The 27,268-nt window shown below is 41.5% G+C and overlaps 1 protein-coding gene across 1 annotated transcript in view; it reads right to left on the bottom strand.

The window, feature by feature from the left end:
* Positions 1–27,268, bottom strand: part of TCF7L1 (transcription factor 7 like 1) — a 119,794-nt gene that overhangs the window by 10,701 nt on the left and 81,825 nt on the right. The window contains exons 4-8 of the mRNA XM_060787669.2: positions 20,286–20,369; positions 12,320–12,452; positions 10,400–10,502; positions 6,909–6,992; positions 4,928–5,071 (exon numbers count right to left, since the gene is read on the bottom strand). Of these exons, the coding sequence (XP_060643652.2) occupies positions 4,928–5,071; positions 6,909–6,992; positions 10,400–10,502; positions 12,320–12,452; positions 20,286–20,369 (548 nt within the window). The remainder of the gene's footprint in view (positions 1–4,927; positions 5,072–6,908; positions 6,993–10,399; positions 10,503–12,319; positions 12,453–20,285; positions 20,370–27,268) is intronic.

The raw sequence follows: 27,268 nt of genomic DNA, 5'->3' as shown, positions 1-27,268 counted from the left end.
CTTTAGATTTGGTTTGGTTATCTGTGGTGCTGATTCAGAAAATTGCATTGGATAGACCCCATCAGCTCAAGTTTCTGATACAGAACATATGCCATCCAGTAGTTGCCATCCGGTCACCCACAGAAAACTATATTTAATAATCTAGACCTTATTGTACTGGCAAAGGCTTTAATGGCCAGAATGACTGGGTTTCTGTGAGTTTTCTGGGCTGTTTGGTCATGTTCCAGAAGCATTCTCTCCTGATGTTTCACCTGCATCTATGGCAGACATCCTCAGAGGAACCTCTGAGGATAGCTTCCATAGATGCAAGCAAAACATCAGGAGAGAATACTTCTGAAACATGACCATACAGCCCGGAAAACTCACAACAACCCAGGTTTTGGTCAACTTTAGATTTGGTTTGGTTATTTGTGGTGCTGATTCAGGAAACTGCATTGGACAGACCACATTAGCTCTAGTTTCTGATACAGAAATATGCCATCCAGTGGTCGCCCACAGAAAACCATATGTAATAAGCATTGCCACTATAAGTGGGTTTTGTGAGACAAGTCGCTCTCGTTGCAACAGTGTAGTAATGGTGAGACCATGGACCGTATTTTAGTCCTTGTGGACCACTGGTGGTCCATGGACCATAGGTTGGGAACCACTGCTATAGGTCATACAATAAGAGTATGTAAATCTTAACAGATCAGGGGGAGTAAGGAGTGTGTGAATTTGTGTGGGTAGTTTGCAGTTTTCGGCTATGGTCTAATTTGTTTTTGTTGTAATAGAAAACTAAAAATACATAAAACCATTTTAAACACAGATTAAAATGCATAAACATAAAGTTAAACCAACCCAGGTTAAAGTCATTCATACCTATACAAATGTCAATTTTAAATTCACAGTTTGAAATTGATAGTGTAGGCCTGCCAAGTCATTAATGGTTTTTGAAATCCAGACAGAACTGTTTCCAACAGGTCCTTCCACAGTCTAGGGGCAGCACCAAACAGATCATCTGCATGACAGCTGAGTAAGTACATAGTTGAAGTAAACACCCCACAGAAGATCTAAATGTCGAGGGCAGATTGTATGGGAGAAGGTGACCTTGACCCAAATCAAGTAGGGCTCACTTCTAGGTCTACTTGCAATCAATCTGGCAGCCATATTTTGAATTACCGTATATACTCGAGTATAAGCCGACCCCAATATAAGCCGAGGCACCTAATTGTACCACAAAAAAACTGGAAAAACATATTGACTTGAGTATAAGCCGAGGGGTGGGAAATGCAGCAACTACTGGTCAATTTCAAAATATAAATAGATACCAATACAATTACATTGAGGCATCAAAAGGTTCAATATTTTGAATATTTACATAAAACTGTAATTTAAGATAAGACTGTCCAACTCTGATTAAACCATTATTCTAACCTTTTTCAATGGAAATGTGTTTATGTATCCTTCCAATAATAATAGAGAGAAATAATAAATGTAATAATAACAATAATAAATTAAAATAATAAATGTAATAATAATAAGAGTAAAATGATAAATGTAATAATAACAACAACAATGACAACAACAGAACTCAATAATAAATAATCTTGACTCAAGTATAAGCCGAGAGGGACTTTTTCAGCCTAAAACAGGGGCTGAAAAACTAGGCTTATACTCGAGTATATACAGTAACTGAAATTTCCAAGCTTGGTGCAGAGGTTGCCCAATGTAAAGAACACTGTAAAAATCCAACCTGGAGGTTGTTGGAGCATGCAAGAAATCAGTGAGTGTGTGTGTGTCAACTATATAACAAGATGCATGAAACTGATTGGTCAGGCAATGCCCGGGGAGTGGGCTGAGCATAGGACTTTTGGATACTGTTACATTTTTGTTCAGGCTTGAGCTATGCAAGAGCACTGGGAGAAGTGGAGAGAGACATAGTTTGAAGTGTACTCTTGCTTCATGAACTGCTGAAGGAGTTTACCCACATGGGCCAAGAAAGACCATTTTAAATCTCTCACAAAAGGGCATTATGTGAGTTGGTGCAACTGATCACATTGTACATATGTTTTGGATTTAAGAAGAGTAAACTACTTGTTCTTTACTATCCACCTGTGTGGCATATTTTCTTTCTCTGGCAAGGCGGTGTGTGGGCTGATCTAAAGTGAACTACACGTGGTTTATTTTACATTATGCCACAGAGGTTGCCAGGGTATGCCCTACCATGTTTAGGTCCTCTGAGTCTAGGAAGGGGTGCAGTTGGCATATCAGCCGAATCTGATAGTAAGAACTCTTGACTTGCATCTATCTGAGTTGACGTTTGAAGACACAGATATAGGAGCTCCGTTAAGTTGCAAACACACTCTTGCAGAAGGAGTGTAAACTCATTCTAAACTGATCACACACACCCCCAAACCTTGGTTAGGACCCTTAATGGCAAGCACCTATCATAGAATCATAGAGTTGGAAGAGACCTCATGGGCCATCCAGTCCAACCCCTTGCCAAGATCTTTTCTGGGATCAGTTCTGATTTGTTTTTCTCAGTGGTGGCCCCTCGGCTGTGGGGCCACCCTCCCTATAGATATTAGATCGGCCACCTCCCTTTTAACATTCTGGAAAAAAGTCAAGACTTGGTTTTTTGAACAAGCGTTTGCAAATGCAGAATAACTGACATAGGAAAAAAGGATTAACTAGACAATGAATCCGGACAACGTTTTTAACAAAGCGACACTATGAATTTATATTTTATTGATTTGTTTTTATTATATGTTATGTTTTTAATTATATTTATGACATTGTAAGCATTGAATTTTGCCCCGTTGACCACCTTGAGTTGCCTACGGACTGAGAAAGGCGGTATACAAATACAGCAAATAAATAAATAAATAGATAAATAAATAAATAATGTCGGTATATAATCGTTTCTTGAATGAAAATCACAGTTTAAACTGTATGGTTTCAGCAGTGCATGGGTTAAAACAATAGAGGTGTGTAGAATTGATAAGAGTGTCACATTTGGACTTTCCTGTGCAAACTGGAAAAGAAGGACAATGTGCTCTGTGCGGTGTGCTGAGATGTGAATGGACATGGCCAGAGAAAGTGATGTACATATTTTGTAAATAAAGCAAAAGTGTCGCTTTTGTTGAAAGCTGAATTGATGAGTCCAGTGTTTATATTCAACTTCATGCCTTCAAGAAGTTCCTTGCAAGGTCGAAGCAGCTGAGATAAGAACAAAGATTTATCTCAATTTTCCTGACATCTATATAAATAAAAATGTAATGTTCGTTTGTGGGATTAACATAACTCAAAAACCACTGGGTGAATTGACACCAAATTTGGACACACGACACCTATCAGGACAACAAGTGACCATCAGTCATAAAAACACTGAAAAACACAGCAGAAGAGACTTTAAAAGCAAAAAAAATTAATACATTAGAACGCATGTGCAAAACCACATACACACAAATATATATACAAACAAAACACATATACAGAGACTGGGCCACAGCAATGCGTGGCAGGGTACGGCTAGTCTATATAAATAAAAATGTAAAGTTTATTTGTAGGCTTAACATAACTGAAAAACCACTGGATGAATTGACACCAAATTTGGACACAATACACCTATCAGGCTATCAAGTGACCATCACTCATAAAAACACTGAAAAACACAGCAGAAAAGACTTAAAAAGTCAAAAAACAAAAAATATATTACAACGCATGCGCAAAACCACATATATACACAAACACACATATATACACATATACACAAATATATACACACGCACAAAACACATATACACAGACTGGGCCACAGCAACACATGGTAGGGGACGGCTAGTATCACAATAAAAACGTATACAAAAATATTGCAGCAGTTGGACTATATTTAAAGCAGTGATGATTTGGAACAACTAGTCTGGGTTGCAACAAACTCCTGAAATGGGGCTTCAAATTAATCATAAAATCTATGTAAATAAAAATGTAATGTTCATTTGTGGGATTAACATAACTCAAAAACTACTGGATGAATTGCCACCAAATTTGGACACAATACACCTATCAGAACAACGAGTGACCATCACTCAAAACAATTGATTTTTGGGAGTTTTAGTTGCTGAGATTTATAGTTTACTTACAATTAAAGAGCATTCTGAACTCCACCAATGATGGAATTGAACCAAACATGGAACACAGAACTTCCATGACCAACAGAAAACACTAGAAGGGCTTGGTGGTCATTGCCCTTGAGTTTGGGAGTTGTAGTTCACCTACATCCAGAGGGCACGGTGGACTCAAACAATGATGGATCTGGACCAAACTAAATATGCCCAAATATGAACACAGATGGAGTTTTGGGGGGAAAGACCTTGACATTTGGGAGTTGTAGTCACTGGGATTCACAGTTCACCTACAATCAAAGAACATTCTGAACCCCACAAACGACAGAATTGGGACAAACTTCCCACACAGAACCCCCATGACCAACAGAAAATACTTAAGGCCATCCAGTCCAACTCCCTTCACCAGGGCGAAAAAAATGTAATCAAAGCCCTCCTGTCAAAGAGCCACCCAGCCATAGATAGATAGATAGATAGATAGATATAGATAGATATGATTCACACACACACACACACACACATAGTATCCTAGATTTGAAAGGGACTCCTAAAGAAGGACAATTATATCTTGCATGTTCCAGAGTAGGCAAACCAGACAATCTCTACATCAACACTGACAAAGAAACAGCAATAAATACTGTTTACCCACAAACATAAAGAAATTACATATATTAGAAACCAACACTTTCTCATTACTTTATTTTCCATATCACCAGACTGGGCCACAGCAACGCCTGGCAGGGGACAGCTCGTACTTTAATAAAGAATAATTATATTAGATTTTCCCACACAAAAAAACCCATCCTGGCTGAATTGATACTTACGAACTCCCTTCGGGGCTCATACTGGGCTGCGTGGGCTCTTGCTTGACAATGGGCGACACGATGGTGGGGTGTGGGATTCCTGATGGGTGAAGTCCATGAGCAGGAGGAGGAACCATGTGAGGAGAAAACCTGCTGGACATCAAGCTGGAGCACAAGTAAGAGCAAGATGCTAAACATAAATGCCTCCATAGGTCAACTTTTCTTGCTCTCATATTTAATCATGCACTTATTTTACCAACCTTGTTTTCCAAAGTGCCTCCCCACTTTTTCCCCATATTATTTTGCCAAAACCTCCATAGAACAGTGTGGCCCACTGTCAATCAATGACAGAGATACTGCACAAACAAAAATCTTTATGAACCATTATATATATTGTGAACACACTTCACCATTGACAACAAGGAAAATAAATCCCTGCTGTATACTTCAGTAATTTGAACTTACAGATACATATAATGATAAATGTTCTTTGGCTCATTACATACATACATGCATTCATTTTTTCTTTCTTTCTAGGTCTTGCTGACTTTTGGTAATGCATTCAAAAATCCAACCAATATTCAATATACTGTGAGTACTAAATCACCAGAAAGCATGAATGTAGAATCAACTATCTCGTTTTCCTAAGATTTAATTTTGCTGGAAATAGCAACCTTCTACAAGCCTCTTATACTAGTTATTTGTTATATGTATAATTCAGATTGCTTGCAATATTGTAGATGTGTGTAGGTAAAGGTAAAGGTAGTCCCCTGACATTAAGTCCAGTCATGTCTGACTCTGGGGTGTGGTGCTCATCTCCATTTCTAAGCCGAAGAGCCAGCGTTGTCCGTAGACACCTCCAAGGTCATGTGGCCGGCATGACCGCATGGAGCGCCGTTACCTTCCCGCCGGAGCGGTACCTATTGATCTACTCACATTTGCATGTTTTCCAACTGCTAGGTTGGCAGAAGCTAGGGCTGACAGCGGAAGTTTATGCCGCTCCCCGGAATCGAACCTACGACCTTTCGATCAACAAGCTCAGCAGCTCAGTGCTTTAACCCACTGCGCCACCGGGGACTCCCGTAGATGTGTGTACTGGTATGCAATTTCCCCTTAACTCTATGTTGTTTGAGGCTGTGGGAGGGACTGCAGACCATGTGATCAGATCTGGGACTATTCAGACTGAGACTCCATTTTAGAAGTCAGTATTGTACTGTGTTGGGTTAATTCAGTAGTGTATTGTATAGTCAGTGTTCATTGCAATTGGCCACCTTAATTAGCATTTAATGGCCTTCTGGCTTCAAACCCTAGCTGGTTGCTGCCTAGGGGATCGGCAGGGAGGACTATCTAAAAGGAGGACAGTAAATAAAGAGCAACACTCAAAAACAGGAGAATTCCAGACAATCAATCAGTGTCAGCTAACACATCCCAATGAAGGATCCCCCTAGGCAGTAACCAGCCAGGCTTTGAAGCTGCGAGGCCATTAAATGCTAATCGAGATGGCTAATTGCAACATTTACACTTGCCTCAAGCAAACAAGAGTTCTTTCTCCCACCCACAGATATATAAACCTCACTTGCCTAGTTTCCAACAGACCTCACAACCTCTGAGGATGCCTGCCATAGATGTAGGTGAAACGTCAGGAGAGAATGCTTCCAGAACATGACCATACAGCCCATACAGCAACCCAGCAATTCTGGCTATGAAAGCCTTCGACAACAGAAGGAAGATCATACTTTACAAAAAGGTTATGATTATTCCAAATAGCATGAATGCCAATTTATCTCCTGAGGTCATCCTTTCCAAAAGGTTATGGATGCTTTTCCAAAAGGCTATGGAAATTCTGGTTTTCAAAAAAAAAAAAAATCCCCCCTCATTTTACTGTCCTTTTATGCGAGAACATACTCTCATATATGCTGTTATCTGTAGTCTTAAAATGGTACAGGCCAGAAATGTCCTCTCAATGCCAAGAACGAGGGCTTGCTCTCCCACTTGAACCTACCTGGACATTGAAGCATTCATTGCCAAGGCAGGATACGGATGTCTGAAACCACCGGGTGGAATGGAATACACAGGCTGCCCTTGCCTGAAATAAATAAGAAAGCCCCATTTGATTGCCTGCCACAATTCCACCACACATTTATTTTCCAAAATAACAGTATATATTATTTGGTTGTCAATTGAATTAAATATCAACTGAGAAAATATTTAAGTGCCAATTTTCATTTAAATTTTTTTTCTTCAAAATCTAATTGTCACAGGGACAGGAAGTGAGGTGAAATCTTCTGAACAGGGGCACAGACAGCAAAACAAACACCACAGGACGGTTACCCCTTTCCTATGCATTCCAAAGCATGTATGCATGCACGCATATATATGTATGTAATGATAGTTTGTGGTATGAACATAACTCAAAAATCACTGGACGAACTGACACCAAATTTGGACACAATACACCTCTCAGGCCACTTTGTGGAAGTGGAATCCATGACATGCTAGTGTGGAGAAGAGCAAACCACTGACCACCTGCTGCAATGCAACCTGAACCCTGCCACATGCACGATGGAGGACCTTCTTGCAGCAACACCAGAGGCACTCCAAGTGGCCAGATACTGGTCAAAGGACATTTAACCAACCACCAAGCTTGCAAACTTTGTGTTTTGTCTGTCTGTTTGTTTTGTTAAAAATGTAATACAAATGTCTGGTTGCTCCTGACACGATAAATAAATACCTCGCAGGCCAATAAGTGACCATCACTCATAAAACACTGAAAAACACAGTGGAAGAGACTTAAAAAAGATTAAAAAGCAAAACAAAACACTACAGCGCATGAGCAAAAACAACTCCCCCGGCAAACAAAACACACAATAGCAGATCCACACTCGCTTCTGGACTACAGCTTCCAGCATCTCCTAGACCAGGCCCTTTAGGAGAGGAGGATGATCCAAATGCACTGCTTCCAAGATGCAAGCCTTCTTCTCCTTGGATTTCTTTGAGAGCATCCCAATCTCGGCATATTTCCAATTTCCTATTCCTGGAGTGCAGCTCCCAGCAACTCTTCAAATAGATAGATTAGATGGGGATAGATAGGTAGGTAGATTGATCAGGAGGACTGCTGGGAGTTGTAGCCCAAAAAGAGGTAGAGAAGGAAGAATGGGGAGAAAGAGGGAGGGAAAGAAAAGCAGGGAAGGAAGGGAAGAGGAAGAAAAGGAAGGAAGCAGATAAGGAAACAAAAAAAGGAAGGTAGGAGAGAAGGAAAGAAGGAGAGAAAGAAGGAGGGAAGGTTGGCCACAGCAACATGTGTGTGTAATGTTTGTTTTTGGGATTAACATAACTCAAAAACCACTAGACCAATTGACACCAAATTTGGACACATTACACCTCTCAGGCCAATGAATGACCACCACTCACAAAAACACTGAAAAACACAGCAGAAGAGACTTTAAAAGAACAAAAAATAAAAACTACATTATAACGCATGCACAAAACCACATATATACACAAACACACATATATACACATATACAAATAAAAGTAAAGGTAAAGGTAGTCCCCTGACATTAAGTCCAGTCATGTCTGACTCTGGGGTGTGGTGCTCATCTCCATTTGTAAGCCAGCGTTGTCCGTAGACACCTCCAAGGTCATGTGGTCGGCATGACTGCATGGAGCGCAGTTACCTTCCCGCCGGAGCGGTACTTATTGATCTACTCACATTTGCATGTTTTCGAACTGCTAGGTTGGCAGAAGATACACTAATATATACACATACAAAACACACCCCGAGACCTACTTGCTTTTCAGAAAGCTTGTAAAACTTTTCTTTTCCGACAAGCTTTTGACGGGTGAACAACCCGGACTATGCCTTGTTCTCGCCGCCTATTGCTTTGTTATTGTTATTTTTAAGCTAATTGTATTGTTTTAATTTGCTTCTGTAAACCGCTCCGAGAAAAACTGGGAGTAGCGGTATACAAGTTAAATAAATAAATAAATAATACACACAAACTGGGCCACAGCAACGCATGGCAGGGGGTGGCTCTCTCTCTCTCTCTCTCTCTCTCTCTCTCTCTATATATATATATATATGTCTGGAGTTGCAAACATTCAACTCAGTATTGCAGAAATATATGGTTATATAAATTTATGCCTTATGCTTATGTTACAATGTCACCCCAAATGCCAATAATTGTAAATTTGACTTCTTTTTGCCTATAGATTCAGACCTCTGTCATATATCAAGCATGCTTGAAATAGCCTGAAAACCAGTCTGTTTCACAAGATAGTTAAGACAACTTTGATACAGTTTTAGATAGATAGTAACCAACTTTGAACACCTTGACAAAAGTATGGGATACAAATGAAACAGGAATTGTGATATGTCATAAAGCATTGTTTCTCAACCTTCGTAATGCCATGACCTCTTAATGCACTTTCTCATGTTGTGGTGGCCTGCAGCCAAAATTACTTCATAACTGTAATTTTGCTACTGTTATGAATCGTAATGTAAATATCTGATATACAGGATGTATTTTCATTAACTGGACCAAATTTGGCACAAATACCCGATACACCCACATTTAAATACTGGTGGGGTTGCAGGGGATTGATTTGGGAGTTGTAGTTGCTGGGAATTATAGTTCACCTACAACCAAAGAGAATTCTGAACTCCACCAACAATGGAATTGAAACTATCTTGGCACACAGAACTCCCATGACCAACAGAAAATACTGGAAGGGTTTGGTGGGCATTGACCTCGAGTTTTGGAGTTGTAGTTCACCCACATCCAGAGAGCACTATGGACTCAATGATGGATCTGGACCAAACTTGGCATGAATACTCAATATGCCCAAATGTGAGCACTGGTGGAGTTTGGGGAAAATAGACATTGACATTTGGGCGTTATAGTTGTGGGATTTATAGTTCGCCTAAAGTCAAAGATCATTCTGAACCCCACCAACAATAGAACTGGGCCAAACCTTCCACACAGAACCCCCATGACCAACAGAAAATACTAGAGGGATTTGTAAGGAATTGACTGTGATTTAGGGGAGATGTAGTTCACCTACATCCAGAGAGCACTGTGAACCCAAATGACTATGCCAAAGGGGTTCCTAAGACCATCAGAAATATGTGTTTTCTGATTGTTTTTGGAGACCTCTCTGAAACCCCCTTATGACACCCCCCCCCCCCGAGGTCCCGACCATTAGGTTGAAAAACACTGCCATAAAGGAAATACAAGTTATATACACTGAACTTCATTTGAATTAGAGTAGCATGTATTTCATCCTGCCAAAAACTAGACATGAGGTTTTTTCATCAGATACATTTTCCAACCCCAAAGTGTACAACACAGTGGTTTCATGGAATTCAGTCAGAGACTGGCTTTACACATAACATGTGTCAAAATCGGATTATACAGAAAGGTGAAGCAATTTCCACCTGACACAGGCAGGTTAGGGGAAAACAAGGAAGGGAGAGATAGAGGTAATTCTTACTGTGGTACAATCCATCCCAATGGATGAGGAATTTGCCCAATGGCACCAGGAGACAATGGGTAATAGGGAGACAGTTCTGAAGGATGAGGTGGCCGTGGAATTCCTGGGGAAAAAACACAATCATTGAAATGGTTGTGGTGGACCTGTAACCCAATGTTCAGTTCTTAACTGGAATTGTATCTTCCCTTCAATCAGACAAATATGAATGTCTTCACCCTGGAAAGTTGGGAACCCAAGCAATATGAGGAGTGGCTTAGGGAGCTGAGTATGTTTAGTTTGAGAAGAGAAAGTAGAGAGGAGACAAGACAGCTATGTTTACATATTTGAAAAGATGTCATATTGAGGAAGGGACAAGCTTGTTTTCTGCAGATCTTGAGACTAGGACAATTGCAGGGAAAGATATTTCACCTAAACTTTAGGAAGAACTTCCTGAGAGAGCCGTTTGAGCATGCCTTGGAGCGTGGTGTTAGGCTTTTATGTGTTTGGGAAAACTACCCAAAAAATAGAGCAGAGCATCCAAAATACAGAAATGATACTAAAAGATTATCAGTCATCTCACAATAAGCAGAATAGTGCAATGGAAGAGTGCTGGGCCCATAACCCTTTTTTGTTAGGATTTTCTGTGTTTGGGAAAACTACCCAAAAATAGAACAGAGCATCCAAAAATACAAAAATGATACTAAAAGCTGATCAATCATCTCACAGCAAGCAGAGCTGTGCAGCGGAAGTGTGCTGGGTCCATAACCCTTTTTTTGTTAGGATTTTCTGTGTTTGGTAAAACTACCCAAAAATAGAGCACAGCATCCAAAATACCAAAATGATACTAAAAGATTATCAGTCATTTCTCAGCAAGCAGAGCTGTGCAATGGAAGAGTGCTGGGCCCATAACCCTTTTTTGTTAGGATTTTCTGTGTTTGGGGAAACTACCCAAAAATAGAGCAGAGCATCCAAAATACAAAAATGATACTAAAAACTGATCAATCATCTCACAGCAAGCAGAGCTGTGCAGCGGAAGGGTGCTTGGCCCATAACCTTTTTTTGTTAGGATTTTCTGTGTTTGGGAAAACTACCCAAAAATAGAGCAGAGCATCCAAAATATAGAAATGATACTAAAAGATGATCAATCATCTCACAGCAAGCAGAATTGTGCAATGGAAGCGTGCTTGGCCCATAACTCTTTTTTTGTTAGGATTTTCTGTGTTTGGGAAAACTACCCAAAAATAGACAGAGCACCCAAAATACAAAAATGATACTAAAAGCTGATCAATCATCTTAACAGCAAGCAGAGCTGTGCAGTGGAAGTGTGCTGGGCCCATAACCCTTTTTTTGTTAGGATTTTCTGTGTTCAGGAAAACTACCCAAAAATAGAGCAGAGCACCCAAAATACAAAAATGATATTAAAAGCTGATCAATCATCTCACAGCAAGCAGAGCTGTGCAGCGGAAGTGTGCTGGGCCCATAACTCTTTTTTTGTTAGGATTTTCTGTGTTTGGGAAAACAACCCAAAAATAGAGCAGAGCATCCAAAATACAAAAATGATACCAAAAGATGATCAATCATCTCACAGCAAACAGAGCTGTGCAGCAGAAGTGTGCTGGGCCCATAACCCTTTTTTTGTTAGGATTTTCTGTGTTCAGGAAAACTACCCAAAAATCAGCAGAACATTCAAAATACAAACAGGATGCTAAAAGCTGATGAATCAGTTCACAGCAAGCAGACTGTGAAGTGTCATTGGATATGGCTGTAAATAATTTAGAGCTTAGGAGGCAAACACTCTGGAGGCTTTTATGCAGAAGCTAGGTGGTTATCTATCAGGGATGCTTAAATTGGGTGTTCCTGCATGGCAGAAGGGGTTGGACTGGATGGCCCTTGTGGTCCCGTCCAACTCTACAGTATTGTTGATCATTTGTAAAAACTCACCTGTCTTTGGGTCAATCTCTGGGGACAAATGTGAAGGTGGAGAACCTGGTGAGAAGTGGTCATTGCTATAGGTGATAAGTGGCGTCAGCGGGTGCATATGATGTGCATGTTGCACCACAGGAACTTTATTTGACTAAAAGACAAAAGCAAGTGTTTATTTGCATTTTGATATGTAATTTATTTGCACTAAGTGGGGCAGGTGGGGGAAAAAACTATTTAACACTTATTTCATTTTCTGCAAATATATTCAAGAATATTTTACCAGGAAGATTGCTCATTACCGATTTGAGAAAGTACATGGGTGTGGTTTAAAAACCCCACATAATTTTGCATTTTTTAAATTTATAATTTATTTAAAACATTTATAATCTATTTTTAAGATAAATCTTCCCAATGCAATTTACAACAGAATTGGAATCCACAAGATATAATAAAACAATGACAAAAGCAAAAGATACAAGAAAGTAATCATAATAAAAGATCAAAATTAACCACTACAACCAGATAGAATCACATAAATATCATATGTATGTGTGCCTTCATGTCACTTGTTAACTTTTATGAGATTCAAGGCAGCCCATGAATCTCATAAAATATACTAAGGCAAGGAATTACTATTATTGTTGTTGTTGTTGTTGTTGTTGTTGTTATTCTCCTGACATAAAGTCTAGTTGTGTCCGACTCTGGGGGGTGCTGCTCATCTCAATTTTTAAGCCAAAGAGCTGCTGTTGTCCATAGACACCTCCAAGGTCATGTGGCCAGCATGACTGCATGGAGCACCGTTACCTTCCCGCAGAAGTGGTACCTATTGATCTACTCACATTTGCATGTTTTCAAACAGCCTGGAATATTGTGTCCAATTCTGGGCACCACAATTGAAGAGGGATATTAACAAGCTGGAATGTGTCCAGAGGACGGCGACTAAAATGGACAAGGGTCTGAAGAACAAGCCCTATGAGGAGCGGCTTAAAGACCTGGGCATGTTTAGCCTGAAGAAGAGAAAGTTAGGAGGTGACATGATAGCCATGTGAGAGGAAGTCACAGGGAGGAGGGAGCGAACTTATTTTCTGCTGCCCTGGAAACTAGGACGTGGAACAATGGCTTCAAACTACAAGAAAGGTGATTCCATCTGAACATGAGGAAGAACTTCCTGACTGTGAGAGCTGTTCAGCAGTGGAACTCTCTGCCCCGGAGTGTGGTGGAGGCTCCTTCTTTGGAAGTTTTTAAACAGAGGCTGGATGACCATCTGTCGGGGATGCTTTGAATGCAATTTTCCTGCTTCTTGGCAGGGGGTTGGACTGGATGTCCCATGAGGTGTCTTCCAACTCTATGATTCTATGATTTTATGCTAGGTTGGCAGAAGCTAGGCCTAACAGCAGGAGCTCTTCCTGCTCCCTGGATTCAAATTGCCATCCTTTTGGCCAGCAAGTTCAACAGCTCAGCGGTTTAACCCACTGCCTCATCAGGGGCCCCTCATATTATTATGTTTATGTTTATTTAGGAGCCCCCGTGGCGCAGTGGGTTAAACTGCTGAGCTGCTGAGCTTGTTGACCGAAAGGTCGCAGGTTTGAATCCGGGAAGAGGCACGAGTATCCGCTGTCAGCCCCAGCTTCTGCCAACCTAGCAGTTCAAAAACATGCAAATGTGAGTAGATCAATAGGTACCGCTCCGGCGGAAAGGTAACAGCGCTTCATGCAGTTATGCCAGCCAAATGACCTTGGAGGTGTCTACGGACAAGGCCGGCTCTTCAGCTTACACATGGAGATGAGCATCACACCCCAGAATCGGACACAACTTGACTTCATGTCAGGGAAAAACCTTTCAATTTACCTTATGTTTATTCATGCTCTGCTTTATCTCTCCTGAAGGAGACTCAAAGACACTTAGAGGCTCCTTCTCCTGGAATTAAGTATACAACTGATCTGCTATCGATCTACTAACCAGAGCTCAGGGTGCATCTATACTGTAGAATTAATGCAGTTGGACATTCCTTTAACTCAATCCTATGGAGACATGGGAATTGTAGTTTGGTGAGGAACAAGAACTCTTTTAGCAGAGAAGGATAAAGACATGGTAAAATCACAGCTCCCATGTTTTCAAAGCACTGGGCCATGTGGTGTCAAACTACATTAATTCTAGGTTCTTGTGGGTTTTTTCGGGCTATAGGGCCATGTTCTAGAGGCATTTCTCCTGACGTTTCGCCTGCATCTATGGCAAGCATCCTCAGAGGTAGTGAGGTCTGTTGGAATTAGGACAATGGGTTTATATATCTGTGGAATGGCTGGGGTGGGGCAAAGAGCTCTTCTCTGCTGGAGCTAGGTGTGAATGTTTCAACTGACCACCTTCATTAACATTTGAAGGCCTGGCTGAGCCTGGGAAAATCTTTTGTTGAGAGGTGTTAAGATGTGCCTGGTTGTTTCCTCTCTGCTGTTTTGCTGTTGTAATTTTAGAGTTTTTTTAATACTGGTAGCCAGATTTTGTTCATTTTCATGGTCTCTTCCTTTCTGTTGAAATTGTCCACATGCTTGTGGATTTCAATGGTTTCTCTGTGTAGTCTGACATGGTGGTTGTTGGTGTGGTCCAGCATTTCTGTGTTCTCAAATAATATGCTGTGTCCAGGCTGGTTCATCAGGTGCTCTGCTATGGCTGACTTCTCTGGTTGAAGTAGTCTGCAGTGCCTTTCATGTTCCATTAATTCTAGTTTCCGTGATCACATGAGATCTGATTCCTTTACGGGATTTGGGCAGCTCACATAAATTACAGCATCTGATCGCCAAAAACATTCTAATATATTCATACTACAATATAAATTAAATGTGCAATGCTTTAGAATGGCAAAATACAACTTTATTCATCTCGTGTGTCTATTAGTACTCATGTTGTGCTTTAATGCCAAAATCAGTGACTTTTAAAGAGACTTCTTACAGAGTCTGTTGCAATCTACTTGGATTTCCACCAAGCCAGTCTTCATCTGTCATGTTTTCCTTGCTCAGCCCTGACTTCAGGTTATTTATGAAAAGCTAAATAAGCAAGAGTCCCCATCACACATTCGAAAAGTACACCATTACTTACTCCATTGTGAGAGGTATCCATTTACTCTTGTTCCCTGCTTCCTGTTTAGCCAGTTACAATCCGTTTCCCTGTGACTCTAAGTATACTCTGGAGCCTTTGGCAAGAGATACCGTCAAAAGCTTTCGGACATCTAATACTGTATCTGTCAAATCTCACATCACCTCCACCTACTGTTTAAGGAGTTCCCCTGGCTGCCGTTTTTTCTGGGCCCAATTCAAGGTGCAGGTCTTGACCTACAAAGCCCTGAACGGTTTGGGACCCACCTGCCTGTGTGACCGAATTTCCTTCTACGAACCCACAGGATTTCTTCAATCTTCCAGAGAGGCTCTTCTCTCGCTCCTGCCTGCATCTCAAGTGCGTCTCACGGGGACAAGAGAGAGGGCCTTCTCTGTAGTGGCCCCCTGGCTCTGGAACTCATTCCCCAGAGATATTAGGCAAGCCCCAACGCTGGCAATCTTCAGGAGGAATCTGAAAACCTGGCTATTCCAATGTGCCTTCAGTGATTGAATGTTAGATACTCCCTGACCAAACTTTGCACAAAATGTCCTTAGAAGCACTTTATCTATGGTTCGTGCAATTAAATCCTCCCTTACTTGGATCCTTATCCTGATAATTTTACATTGTCCTACCTCCCAGTGTTTTAAAATCTTATCCTTGAATGTGGCCCTGCCGAGTGAAATCTTTTGTTTTTAATTGTTTGTTTTTATACTGTTGTTGTTTTGCTAATTATATTGATTTTTGCATTTTGTGTATTTTATTTTCAGGTATTGTTATGTTTTTGTTTTATAATGTATGTACTATATTGATGGGCATGGCCTCATGTAAGCCGCACCGAGTCCCCCTGGGAGAGATGGAGTGGGGTATAAATAAAGTATTATTATTATTATTATTATTATTATTATTATTATTATTGCATGTTGCAATCTTAACACTAAAAAGGACAGCGAATGGGTCTTTGTAGTGACCATACTGATTCTTCCCCATCAATTGTCCTTTCCACTCAAGTAGGGAGCTTTGAGATGGTAGAACAGAAGCTCTCCGAAGCTCTAGGTGCTCTTACTGCCTACTACAGGGAAAACCAACTGATCCCTAATCCATCTAAAACACAGACATGTGCCTTTCATCTCAAGAACAGAGAAGCATCCCGAGCTCTGAGGATGACCTGGGAAGGAATCCCACTGGAGCATTGCAGTGCACCCAAATACCTGGGAGTCACTTTGGACCGTGCTCTGACCTACAAGAAGCACTGCCTGAACATCAAGCAAAAAGTGGGCGCTAGAAACAACATCATACGAAAGCTGACTGGCACAACCTGGGGATCACAACCAGACACAGTGAAGACATCTGCCCTTGTGCTATGCTACTCTGCTGCCGAGTATGCATGCCCAGTGTGGAACACATCTCACCACGCTAAAACAGTAGATGTGGCTCTTAATGAGACATGCCGCATTATCACAGGATATCTGCGCCCCACACCACTGGAGAAATTACACTGCTTAGCCGGTATTGCACCACCTGACATCCGCCGGAAAGTAGCAGCCAATAGTGAAAGGACCAAGGCAGAGACATCTCCAGCTCATCCCCTGTTTGGGTATCACCCAGCACGTCAACGACTTAAATCAAGACATAGTTTTCTTAGATCTACAGAGACACTCGCTGGAACACCCCAGCAAGCGAGAGTCCAAAAGTGGCAGGCCCAAACCCAGCACCTCAATCCATGGGTGATACCAGATGAGAGACTCCCCCCTGGGCACACAGAAGACTGGGCGACTTGGAAGGCGCTGAACAGACTGCGCTCTGGCACCACGAGATGCAGAGCCAATCTTAAGAAACGGGGCTACAAAGTGGAATCCTCGGCATGCGAGTGCGGAGAAGAACAAACCACTGACCACCTGCTGCAATGCAACCTGAGCCCTGCCACATGCACAATGGAGGACCTCCTTGCGGCAACCCCAGAGGCACTCCAAGTGGCCAGATACTGGTCAAAGGACATTTAACCAACTACCAAGTTTGCAAAATCTGTGTTTTTTTTTCTTCTTTTTCTTTTTAATCTGTTTTTGTTTTATTCTGTTAGAATTGTAATACAATGGTATGGTTGCTGATGACACGATAAATAAATAAATAAGTTGTCCTTTCTCCTTAAGTTTTCCCCAATTTACCTGGATTGAAAGGGCAATACATACATTTTTTTCCACAACTTACATTTATTTTACCACAATCTGTACTCCTGTTCTCCTTATTTGGACAAGGCTTCCACTTTGTAAGGGAAGTCCTCTTGCTTTTTACAGTTTCCTTGACTCTGTTTGTTAACCAATGATTGGATCCTCTTGGACCTGTCTGTATCTTTCAAGTTGTCCAGATCTGTTCTAGAGATTGTCCTCTCATTCCTGCACAATGTAGGGACTGGATTCAAAATGAAAACTTGAAACTACGACATGAAAGTGGCACAAGAAACTAGGTATACAAAACTGAGGGAATGCTTATTACTTAAATTATTTCCTTCTGACTTAAATCTCCCTCAATGTTTAACATTTGCACAAATTATCAGCCATTGCCAGAAGGGATAGGGAGTTTCATCTATGCTGACAATGGTGCCATCACTGCTTAAGCAGGGATTTTTTGAAATGGTTGAACAGAAGCTCTCCAAAGCTCTTACTTCCTATTACAGGGAAAACCAGCTGATTCCTCAACCATCTGAAATGCAGATGTGTGTTTTTAAGAACAGACAAGAATATCAAGCTCTGAGGATTACCTAGGAAGGAATCCCACTGGAGCATTGCAGCATACCAAAATACCTGGGAGTTACTCTGGACTGTGCTCTGACCTACAAGAAGCACTGTTTGAATATCAAGCAAAAAGTGGGTGCTAGAAATAATATCATACGAAAGTTGACTGGCACAACTTGGGGATCACAACCAGATACAGTGAAGACATCTGCCCTTGCGCTTTGCTACTCTGCTGCTGAGTATGCATACCCAGTGTGGAATATATCTCACTATGTTCTTGTGGGTTTTTTCGGGCTATAGAGCCATGTTCTAGAGGCATTTCTCCTGACGTTTCGCCTGCATTTCTGCATTCGTCAGGAGAAATGCCTCTAGAACATGGCTCTATAGCCCGAAAAAACCCACAAGAACCTAGTGATTCCAGCCATGAAAGCCTTCAACAATACATATCTCACTATGTTAAAACAGTTGATGTGGCTCTTAATGAAATATGTCGCATTATCATAGGATGTCTTCGCCCTGCACCACTGGAGAAATTATACTGTTTAGTCAGCATTGCACCACCTGACATCTGTCGGGAAGCAGTAGCCAGTAATGAAAGGACCAAGGCTGGTCCATCCTCTATTTGGATATTAGGCGGCAAGCCAATGCCTTAAATCAAGAAACAGCATCCTAAGATCTATAGAGATACTTGCAAGAACACCTCAGCAAGTGAGAGTCCAAAATTGGCAAGGTAAAACCCGGAACCTCAATCAGTGGCTGATACCCAGGGGACGTTGCCCAGGGGACGCCTGGATGTTTTGATGTTTTTACCATCCTTGTGGGAGGCTTCTTTCATGTCCCCGCATGGGGAGCTGGAGCTGATAGAGGAACTCATCCGCATTTTCCCCGGATTCAAACCTGCGACCTGTCGGTCTTCAGTCCTGCCGGCACAAGGGTTTAACCCACTGCACCCCCGGGGGCACAGAATGAAACAACTGTTATTGTTCACAATTCAAATAATTGTTGTTGTTCATTTGTTCAGTCGTCTCCGACTCTTCGTGACCTCATGGACCAGCCCACGCCAGGCTCCCTGTCGGCCTCACCACCCCCAGCTCCTTCAAGGTCAGTCCAGTCACTTCAAGGATGCCATCCATCCATCTTGCCCTTGGTCGGCCCCTCTTCCTTTTCCCTTCCACTTTCCCCAGCATCATTGTCTTCTCTAGACTTTGCTGTCTCCTCATGATGTGGCCAAAGGACTTCAACTTTGTCTCTAGTATCCTTCCTTCCAGTGAGCAGCCGGGCTTTATTTCCTGGAGGATGGACTGGTTGGATCTTCTCGCAGTCCAAGGCACTCTCAGCACTTTCCTCCAACACCACAGCTCAAAAGCATCGATCTTTCTTCGCTCAGCCCTCCCTAAGGTCCAGCTCTCACATCCGTAGGTGACTACAGGGAATACCATGGCTTTGACTAGGCGGATCTTTGTTGCCAGTCTGATGTCTCTACTCTTTACTATTTTATCGAGATTCAAATAATAGTTCTTACATTTACGGTACCTTTCCTGCATCAACCTGATCAAATGATGGTACCATGCAAAAGGATTGGGTTTCTTCACCTTCAGAAGACACTGATGACCAGTGACAAGATCTTTTATTTAAGATCACCTTTGAATTTGGCTTGTTTGGAACAATATCCCTCTAGAGCCAAATAAAGATCTTCTTTTATTTCTAGATACGTTTACTAGATAATTTTATAATTATCCCTTCCCTTTTGAGGCTTCTTTGAAACTTTTCCAGTTTTGTGGATGCTCTTCCCAATTATCTTGCAAAAATAAGGATCCAGGGACTCCTTCAATGAAAGAAGATACAAAACACTGCGAAGAAATATGCTTCCACATTTGGGGCAATATCTTTATAATCTCTCATGCTTCTCCCATATTATAACTGCACGACTTTTGTGATTCTAACAACCTTCTTCCAATTGTCACAGTCCTCTTTTGTTTTGTTTTGTTTTTAACCCTAAAAACTCCTAAAAATATTATATGATCTGATTATTCGACATCTTGGATGTTGGTGGCACGAACCTTAGCAACAATCAAGGCAACCAGTAACATTAAAACCAAACTAGATGAATATCCAAAGATATCACTGATACAGGAGGTTAACACAAAACCAAGCCATAAGACACTTACTAAGTGTGCGGGAGAAGGAGACCTCGTATCCTTTAGGGTAGCTCCAGCCGGTACATCAAGGAGTGGCCACTTCACCTGCAGATACTGGAATTGCAAAAAGGGACATTAAAATATATAACCAAAATAATGACACAGAAACAAGCAAACAACTAAACAACTAAATACATTTTACAGGAGCATAAATCAGATTCTTCTATGTCAAAAAGTCCTCCCTTATTATGGTTCACATTCATAGAATCAAGTTCAACCCTCTGCTAAGAAGCAGGAAAATTGCATTCAAAGCACCCCCGACAGATGGCCATCCAGCCTCTGTTTAAAAGCCTCCAAAGAAGGAGTTTCCACCACACTCCAGCGCAGAGAGTTCCATTGCTGGAAAGCTCCCACAGTCAGGAAGTTTTTCCTAATGTTCAGGTGGAATCTCCTTTCCTGTAGTTTGAAACCATTCAATCCAACTCACTTGTTAGCTACTGGGGGAAAAAAATAACTAATGGGGTTTCTTCCCATGCAAGTACCACTGTCTAGATGTAGCTATAGATACTGGAATAGGAAGGAAAATTATGACATGACTATTTATTATTTATTTATTTATTTATTAATGCGCTTGTATACCGCTAATATCTCAGCCTAAATCGGCGACTCATTGCGGTTTACAACAGTTAAAAACAATATTCAATTTAAAAGCATAAAACACATATACAATACAAGTTATTGGGCCACCAATAACAATCCCATGCATCTCGTAACTGAAATCGCAATCCATAATTCGTCGTCCATGATTACCCATCCTTTAGTCATCAAAATTCGTTGCAACGGATTAACCGAATGCTTGATTAAACATCCATGTCTTCAATCTTTTCCGAAACACCATCAGCGAAGGGGCTGATCGTACCTCTATGGGGAGGGTGTTCCAAAGCCGAGGGGCCACCACAGAAAAGGCCCTGTCTCTCGTTCCCACCAGCCGCACTTGTGAAGCCGACTAACCTTCAAATTTGACTAACCTTCAAATATGTAAGCCACCTTGAATCCCATTTCAGGAAAAAGGCAGGGTATTTATTAGATACAACCTGACATATAAGAGGTTCCCAAAGTGCAATGGGAACCAAAATCAGAGAAACCCTAACTCAGTGGTACCAAACCCTTTGTTTTGGACCAGGAACCACTCTCCAACATTAGTACCAAAATGGTTACAAATCAGTTTTTGGTCAACTTTAGATTCGGTTTGGTTATTTGGAGTACTGATTCAGAAAATTGCATTGGATAGACCACATCAGCTGTAGTTTCTGATACAGAACATATGCCATCCAGTAGTTGCCATCTGATGATGATGATGTTTTTAGATATAGTGTAATGTGATGTTTTATTTTTATTGATGTATGTATTTTATATATGGCATCGAATTGTGCCAATTGTTTGCCACCCTGAGTCGCCTTCAGACTGATATTGGCGGGGTAAAAGTGATATAAATAAATAAATAATCTGCTCGCTCACAGAAAACATATTTAAGGGGGTTTCGCGAGAGCAGTCGCTCTCACTACAACAGTGTAGTAACTGTGATGCCAAAAACCATATTTTAGTTCTTGCGAACCACTGGTACTCCACAGACCACAGGTTGGGAACCACTGCTCTAACTGGATGGCATACAATTATGATTTTATAATTAATCATTAAGTTACATTATCTGCAAAACTTTGTCTCAATATTTTAATTCTGGGTTATCAATCCACATATTCACATTTAGTAATAATATTGCCGAAACTCAAAAACTGGCTTGCCCTGCTAACAATCATACTAAAAGTACTAGCAGAGCAACAAAACAATTTTACGCCATTGTAGCTGAATGCGGTGTATCCTGTGAAATGCTGGCGGTTTGGGAATGTGGCCTGGATGAGTCGCAGCTGTGACTCTAACACACAAATCTTCATGATGTAAAACAGCTGGAAGGAAATCCCAGCATGCTCTGTTTAGAGGCAGAACAACCAATAATTTAAGTGGAAGATTAACCCTTCAACTTAAGACAAAAGTTCAGATTTCCTCCAACATATATTCCAACTATCTGCTCTGAGAGTGCTGATCTGTTTCGATAGGAAATTTGAACAGATTTAATCTTGCAAAAGCCCACATCCTTTTTATTTTCTTTTTGCGAGCATGGGCAAGTCAAAGTGTGGCTATCGAATCTGTTGACAAGAGGGTCATGTTGTAGTTGGTTTCTATGCAATTTTTAGAAATGTGTGCTCGTGTTTTCTATAATTGAAAGGGAAAAATCTAACCAGAGTGTGCAAGCACACAAAAAGTACAAGCTAGCTTCAAATAACTTTCATATTTTTTTTTCATAATCGTGGAAGACTTTTTAGAGTCTGGGAGGTGGGGAAAAATAAGAAATGGACACGACAGCAAAAGAGTCATATCAATGCAGAAGCATTCCAGACCAACATGACTGAGCTACATGTTTCTCACCTAAACATAGAAGGCACTTCGAATTGACATCCTCGTTGGGGATTTTCCCTCTTTACATAGGCATTTTTAAATACACAATTGAGGCTACGGTAGGAGGAGAATAACACCAAACCAAGGTCGGAGGCTCCAGACAAGAGGAATAGCCACAAAACAGTCCAAGGTCAAGGTATCAGAGGTACAGATAGTAGCCAAAGACAGACTGAAAGCAGTAGATATTCTAGAAGTCAGAGAAGAGTAGACAAACTGTGCCAAAGATTACAACCAAGAAGACAGGCAAAAGTTCCTACGTTTGCTGCTACTGTGGCAGACAAAAGGGAACTGAGGACTTGGCAAGATCTGCCCTTTTTACACAAGCATGGAGAGTGGGCATGGTCAACAGCAAGAAACTATTATGAAAGCACTAGAATGGTGGTTCTTAACCTGTGGGTTCCCAAGTGTTTTGGCCTACAACCCCCAGAAATCCCAGCCAGTTAACAGCTGTTAGGATTTCTGGGGGTTGAAGGTCAAAACATCTGGGGACCCACAAGTTGAGAACCACTGTACTATAAGGTTTTGGGTGTGCTCTGCCCAGGCAAAGAACAATCCATTTGTGTGATTCACAGAGACCACGAAGAAGCAGAATGTGTGCAAATTTGAAGTAAAATAGGAAAATAACTTATCAATGCCAATAAAACGTATGAACAGTGACAGAGCAACCTTGTCTACAATACAGATCTGTTTCTCTTCAAATGTTGCATTTTAGCTATAAAATGCAGCTTGGGCCTTAAAGTAGAATTCAGGCAGTCCCCAAGTTAAGGACGAGATATGTTCTATAGAGCCCCCGGCGGTGCAGTGGATTAAAGTGCTGAGCTGTTGAACTTGCTGACCGAAAGGTCACAGGTTCGAATCCGGGGAGTGGGGTGAGCTCCTGCTGTTAGCCCCAGCTTCTGCCAACCTAGCAGTTCAAAAACACACAAATGTGAGTAGACCTTCCAATGGGAAGTAACAGCACTCTATGCAGTCATGCTAGCCACACCTTGGAGGTGTCTACGGACAACGACGGTTCTTCAGCTAAGAAACGGAGATGAGCACCAACTCCCAGAATTGGACACGACTGGACTTAATGTCAGGGGAAAATCTTTATCTATGTTCTATAGGTTTGTTCTTAAGTTGAATTTGTATGTAAGTCAGAACAGGTACGCTTTTAAGTGTAACTCCAGCCACACAGACACACACACACACACACACACGCATGCACGCTTTGGACTGCATAGAGAAGGGTGAACACCCCTGTGGTGTTTGTTTTGCTGTCTGTACCCCTGTTCAGAAGATTTCGCCTCACTTTCTGTCCCTGTGAAAACAAGGATTGGTGAGAAAGCTTCAGTGGAGTTATCTTTTCCCCATTATAACTCTTTCAGAGTGAATTTCCCTTCCAAGGGGTAGATTTCTCTCACTTCCTGTTGTCTCCGCCCATTTTTAACTATGAGTTGTTTGTAAGTTAGATGTTTGTGACTCGACGATTGCCTGTATAACCAAAACTAACAACACCAGACCAAAAATGAAGGAAAAGACAAGTTTAGCATCTGCTGCAGCCACTATCTATAACCCAAGAAGATTCAGAACTTTATGGAAAATATTTAAGAAGTAATTATTGGAAAACCCAATCTATTATGAAAAAAAAAACCAACAGACCATTGCAATTAATATTCTGCATTCACAGAAAACTATCACCAGTAACATTTGTAAATATTGGTTTGCAAACAAAATGTCCTACTTGACTTGCTCAGTGTGTTTTGTGCAATCGCAAAGAGTTGATGCATGTAATCTGACAACTTCCTGGGAAAATCCCACAGCAGCATATTTGCTATGTATTAAATACACACTCTTGCTTCTCTTGTCATAGGAAGATGTATATTACGGCTGTTAAGGGAGATCTCATTTGAATTTACATGCATATTTCCAGGCATAGCTCTGCCTGGAGCAACAAACCACCTGTATCAGCAGTCTGCCCTTTTGCTCATTTTCCTTCCTCTTGAACTGAGAATTCAAATACCAGACCTAAAATAGTTCTTTCCGTATGTAACAAACTAATTGTTGGACACAAGAATGTAACAGTATCCCTGCACAAACAACAAATAAACAAAATGTACTCTACATGTTGTATTGCAAAACATATGTAACATTTGTACATGCATGGCACAGAGCACCACATGAATCCTGGCTTGTTGTTTACAAGCACCATTGCAACTAGTTGTTTGTTTGTTTATTTATTTATTTATTTATTTATTTACAGTATTTATATTCCACCCTTCTCACCCCACAGGGGACTCAGGCAGATTACAGTGTACATATACATGGCAAACATTCAATGCCATAGACACATAACATATATAGACAACACTCACACTCAGAGGCCATTTAACATTCCAGCTTTTCATGAGGGTATTCTGGCCACCAGGGGAGCTGTTGCTTCACTGTCCATTTGTGACACTGATGAAATACTTCCTCATTCTTTGCATGCTTGCTGGAGATTTTTATGGCCTCGTAAATTAGTTAAATTAGCCTCCACACATAAGCAGTACCTAAATTTCCTACTTGACAGATGCAACTGTCTTTTGGGCTGCAAAGGTTGACAGCAAGCTACACAAATTGGTCAGAAGCTCACTCTGACCCAGGCTGGCTTTGAACTCATGACCTTACGGTCAGTAGTGATCTTAATGCAGCTAACTCCCAGCCAGCTGTGCCACAGTCTCAGTTTGCCTCTACTTGCAGTGGAAAACATCAAGGAAACCATAGATCAAGAGAAACAAAGTCAATCCCCAGGTTTCTTCACAAAAAACGACAGAAAGCTATTGTTAAACACACTACAAAACAAGCTCCTCTACAAGTAAGACTAACTGGGCAGCATTCACTAGCATGGTGCTTGCAACTAACAAAACGATAATTTACCAGGCTTCTCTCGCTAATCAGAGCAGTGTTTATCAACCTGGGAGTCAGGACCCCTGGGGGAGGGCTTAAGGGAGTTTCAGAGGGGTTGCCAAAGACCATCAGAAAACATATATTTCTGATGGTCTTAGTAACCCCTTTGGCAGAGAAGGATGAAGATGTCTCCGCCTCTCTTTCTCTTCCTTTTTAGAAACAGACCAAGGGTCTGGAGATCAAGGGTCTGGAGAACAAGCCCTATGAGGAGCGGCTTAAGGAGCTGGGCATGTTTAGCCTGAAGAAGAGAAGGCTGAGAGGAGATATGATAGCCATGTATAAATATGTGAGAGGAAGCCACAGGGAGGAGGGAGCAAGCTTGTTTTCTGCTTCCTTTGAGACTAGGACGCGGAACAATGGCTTCAAACTACAAGAGAGGAGATTCCATCTGAACACGAGGAAGAACCTCCTGATTGTGAGAGCCGTTCAGCAGTGGAACTCTCTGCCCCGGAGTGTGGTGGCGGCTCCTTCTTTGGAAGCTTTTAAACAGAGGCTGGATGGCCATCTGTCAGTGGTGATTTGAATGCAATATTCCTGCTTCTTGGCCGGGGGTTGGACTGGATGGCCCATGAGGTCTCTTCCAACTCTTTGATTCTATGTTTCTATGATTAAAACGGAGAATCCTTCCACCAAAAGCCCTCCTCTGCTGTGTTCAAATTTGGGCATATTGTGTATTTGTGCCAAGTTTGGTCCAGATCCATCATTGCTTGAGTCCACAGTGCTCTATGGATGTAGGTGAACTACAACTCCAAGGTTAATGCCCACCAAACCCTTCCAGTATTTTCTTTTGCCCATGAGAGTACTGTGTGGGAAGTTTGTCCCAATTCTATAATTGGTGGAGTCCGGAATGCTCTTTGATTGTAGATGAACTATAAATCCCAGCAACTACATCTCCCAAACGACAAAACAATTCCCCCTACCCCACCAGTATTCAAATTTGGACGTATCGGGTATTTGGATCAAATTTGATCCAGTGAATGAAAATACATCCTGCATATCGAATATTTATGTTACAATTCATAACAGTAGCAAAATTACAGTTATGAAGTTGCAAAGAAAATAATGTTATAGTTGGGAGGTCACCACAACATGAGGAACTGTATTAAGGGGTCGTGGCATTAAGAAGGCTGAGAACCACTGCTAGTGTGATGAGGTCCTTTGAAGGCCAATGGGGTAGAAGGAGAAGACAATGCACTTTGCACATTTGAAAAATTCTCTGAGAATAGGTTGCCATGAGATGCCTGCAGCTACAGCAGAAACGCTGCCCTTTATATAGAGCTGCCTGAGCTACGGCTCTGTAATCAGATCTTCGCCTTCAAGGCTCCCACAACAGCCAATTGTGGAGAAGGCAGGGAGCCAGGGCCGTCATCTGTACAAGGAGTATGCTTGGTATGCAGCCGGCCCCATGACTCCCAACCAGCGAGCGCAATGACCTACAGTACACTCTGGCCTCTGAATTCAGTAGAAGTAGTTTCCTAAATGACTGCCTTTGATCGACTCTCCAAGCCTTGAGATCAAAGCGGCTGGTTAGACTGGGGAAGTCCCTGGACCTGGCTGCTGTACAGCTACAA

The sequence above is a fragment of the Anolis sagrei genome, chromosome 7 (genome assembly GCF_037176765.1).
Source record: "Anolis sagrei isolate rAnoSag1 chromosome 7, rAnoSag1.mat, whole genome shotgun sequence".
Lineage (NCBI taxonomy): Eukaryota > Metazoa > Chordata > Lepidosauria > Squamata > Dactyloidae > Anolis > Anolis sagrei.
The sequence above is the reverse complement of the archived record's forward strand: the minus strand, read 5'-3'. Positions and strand labels throughout refer to the sequence as shown.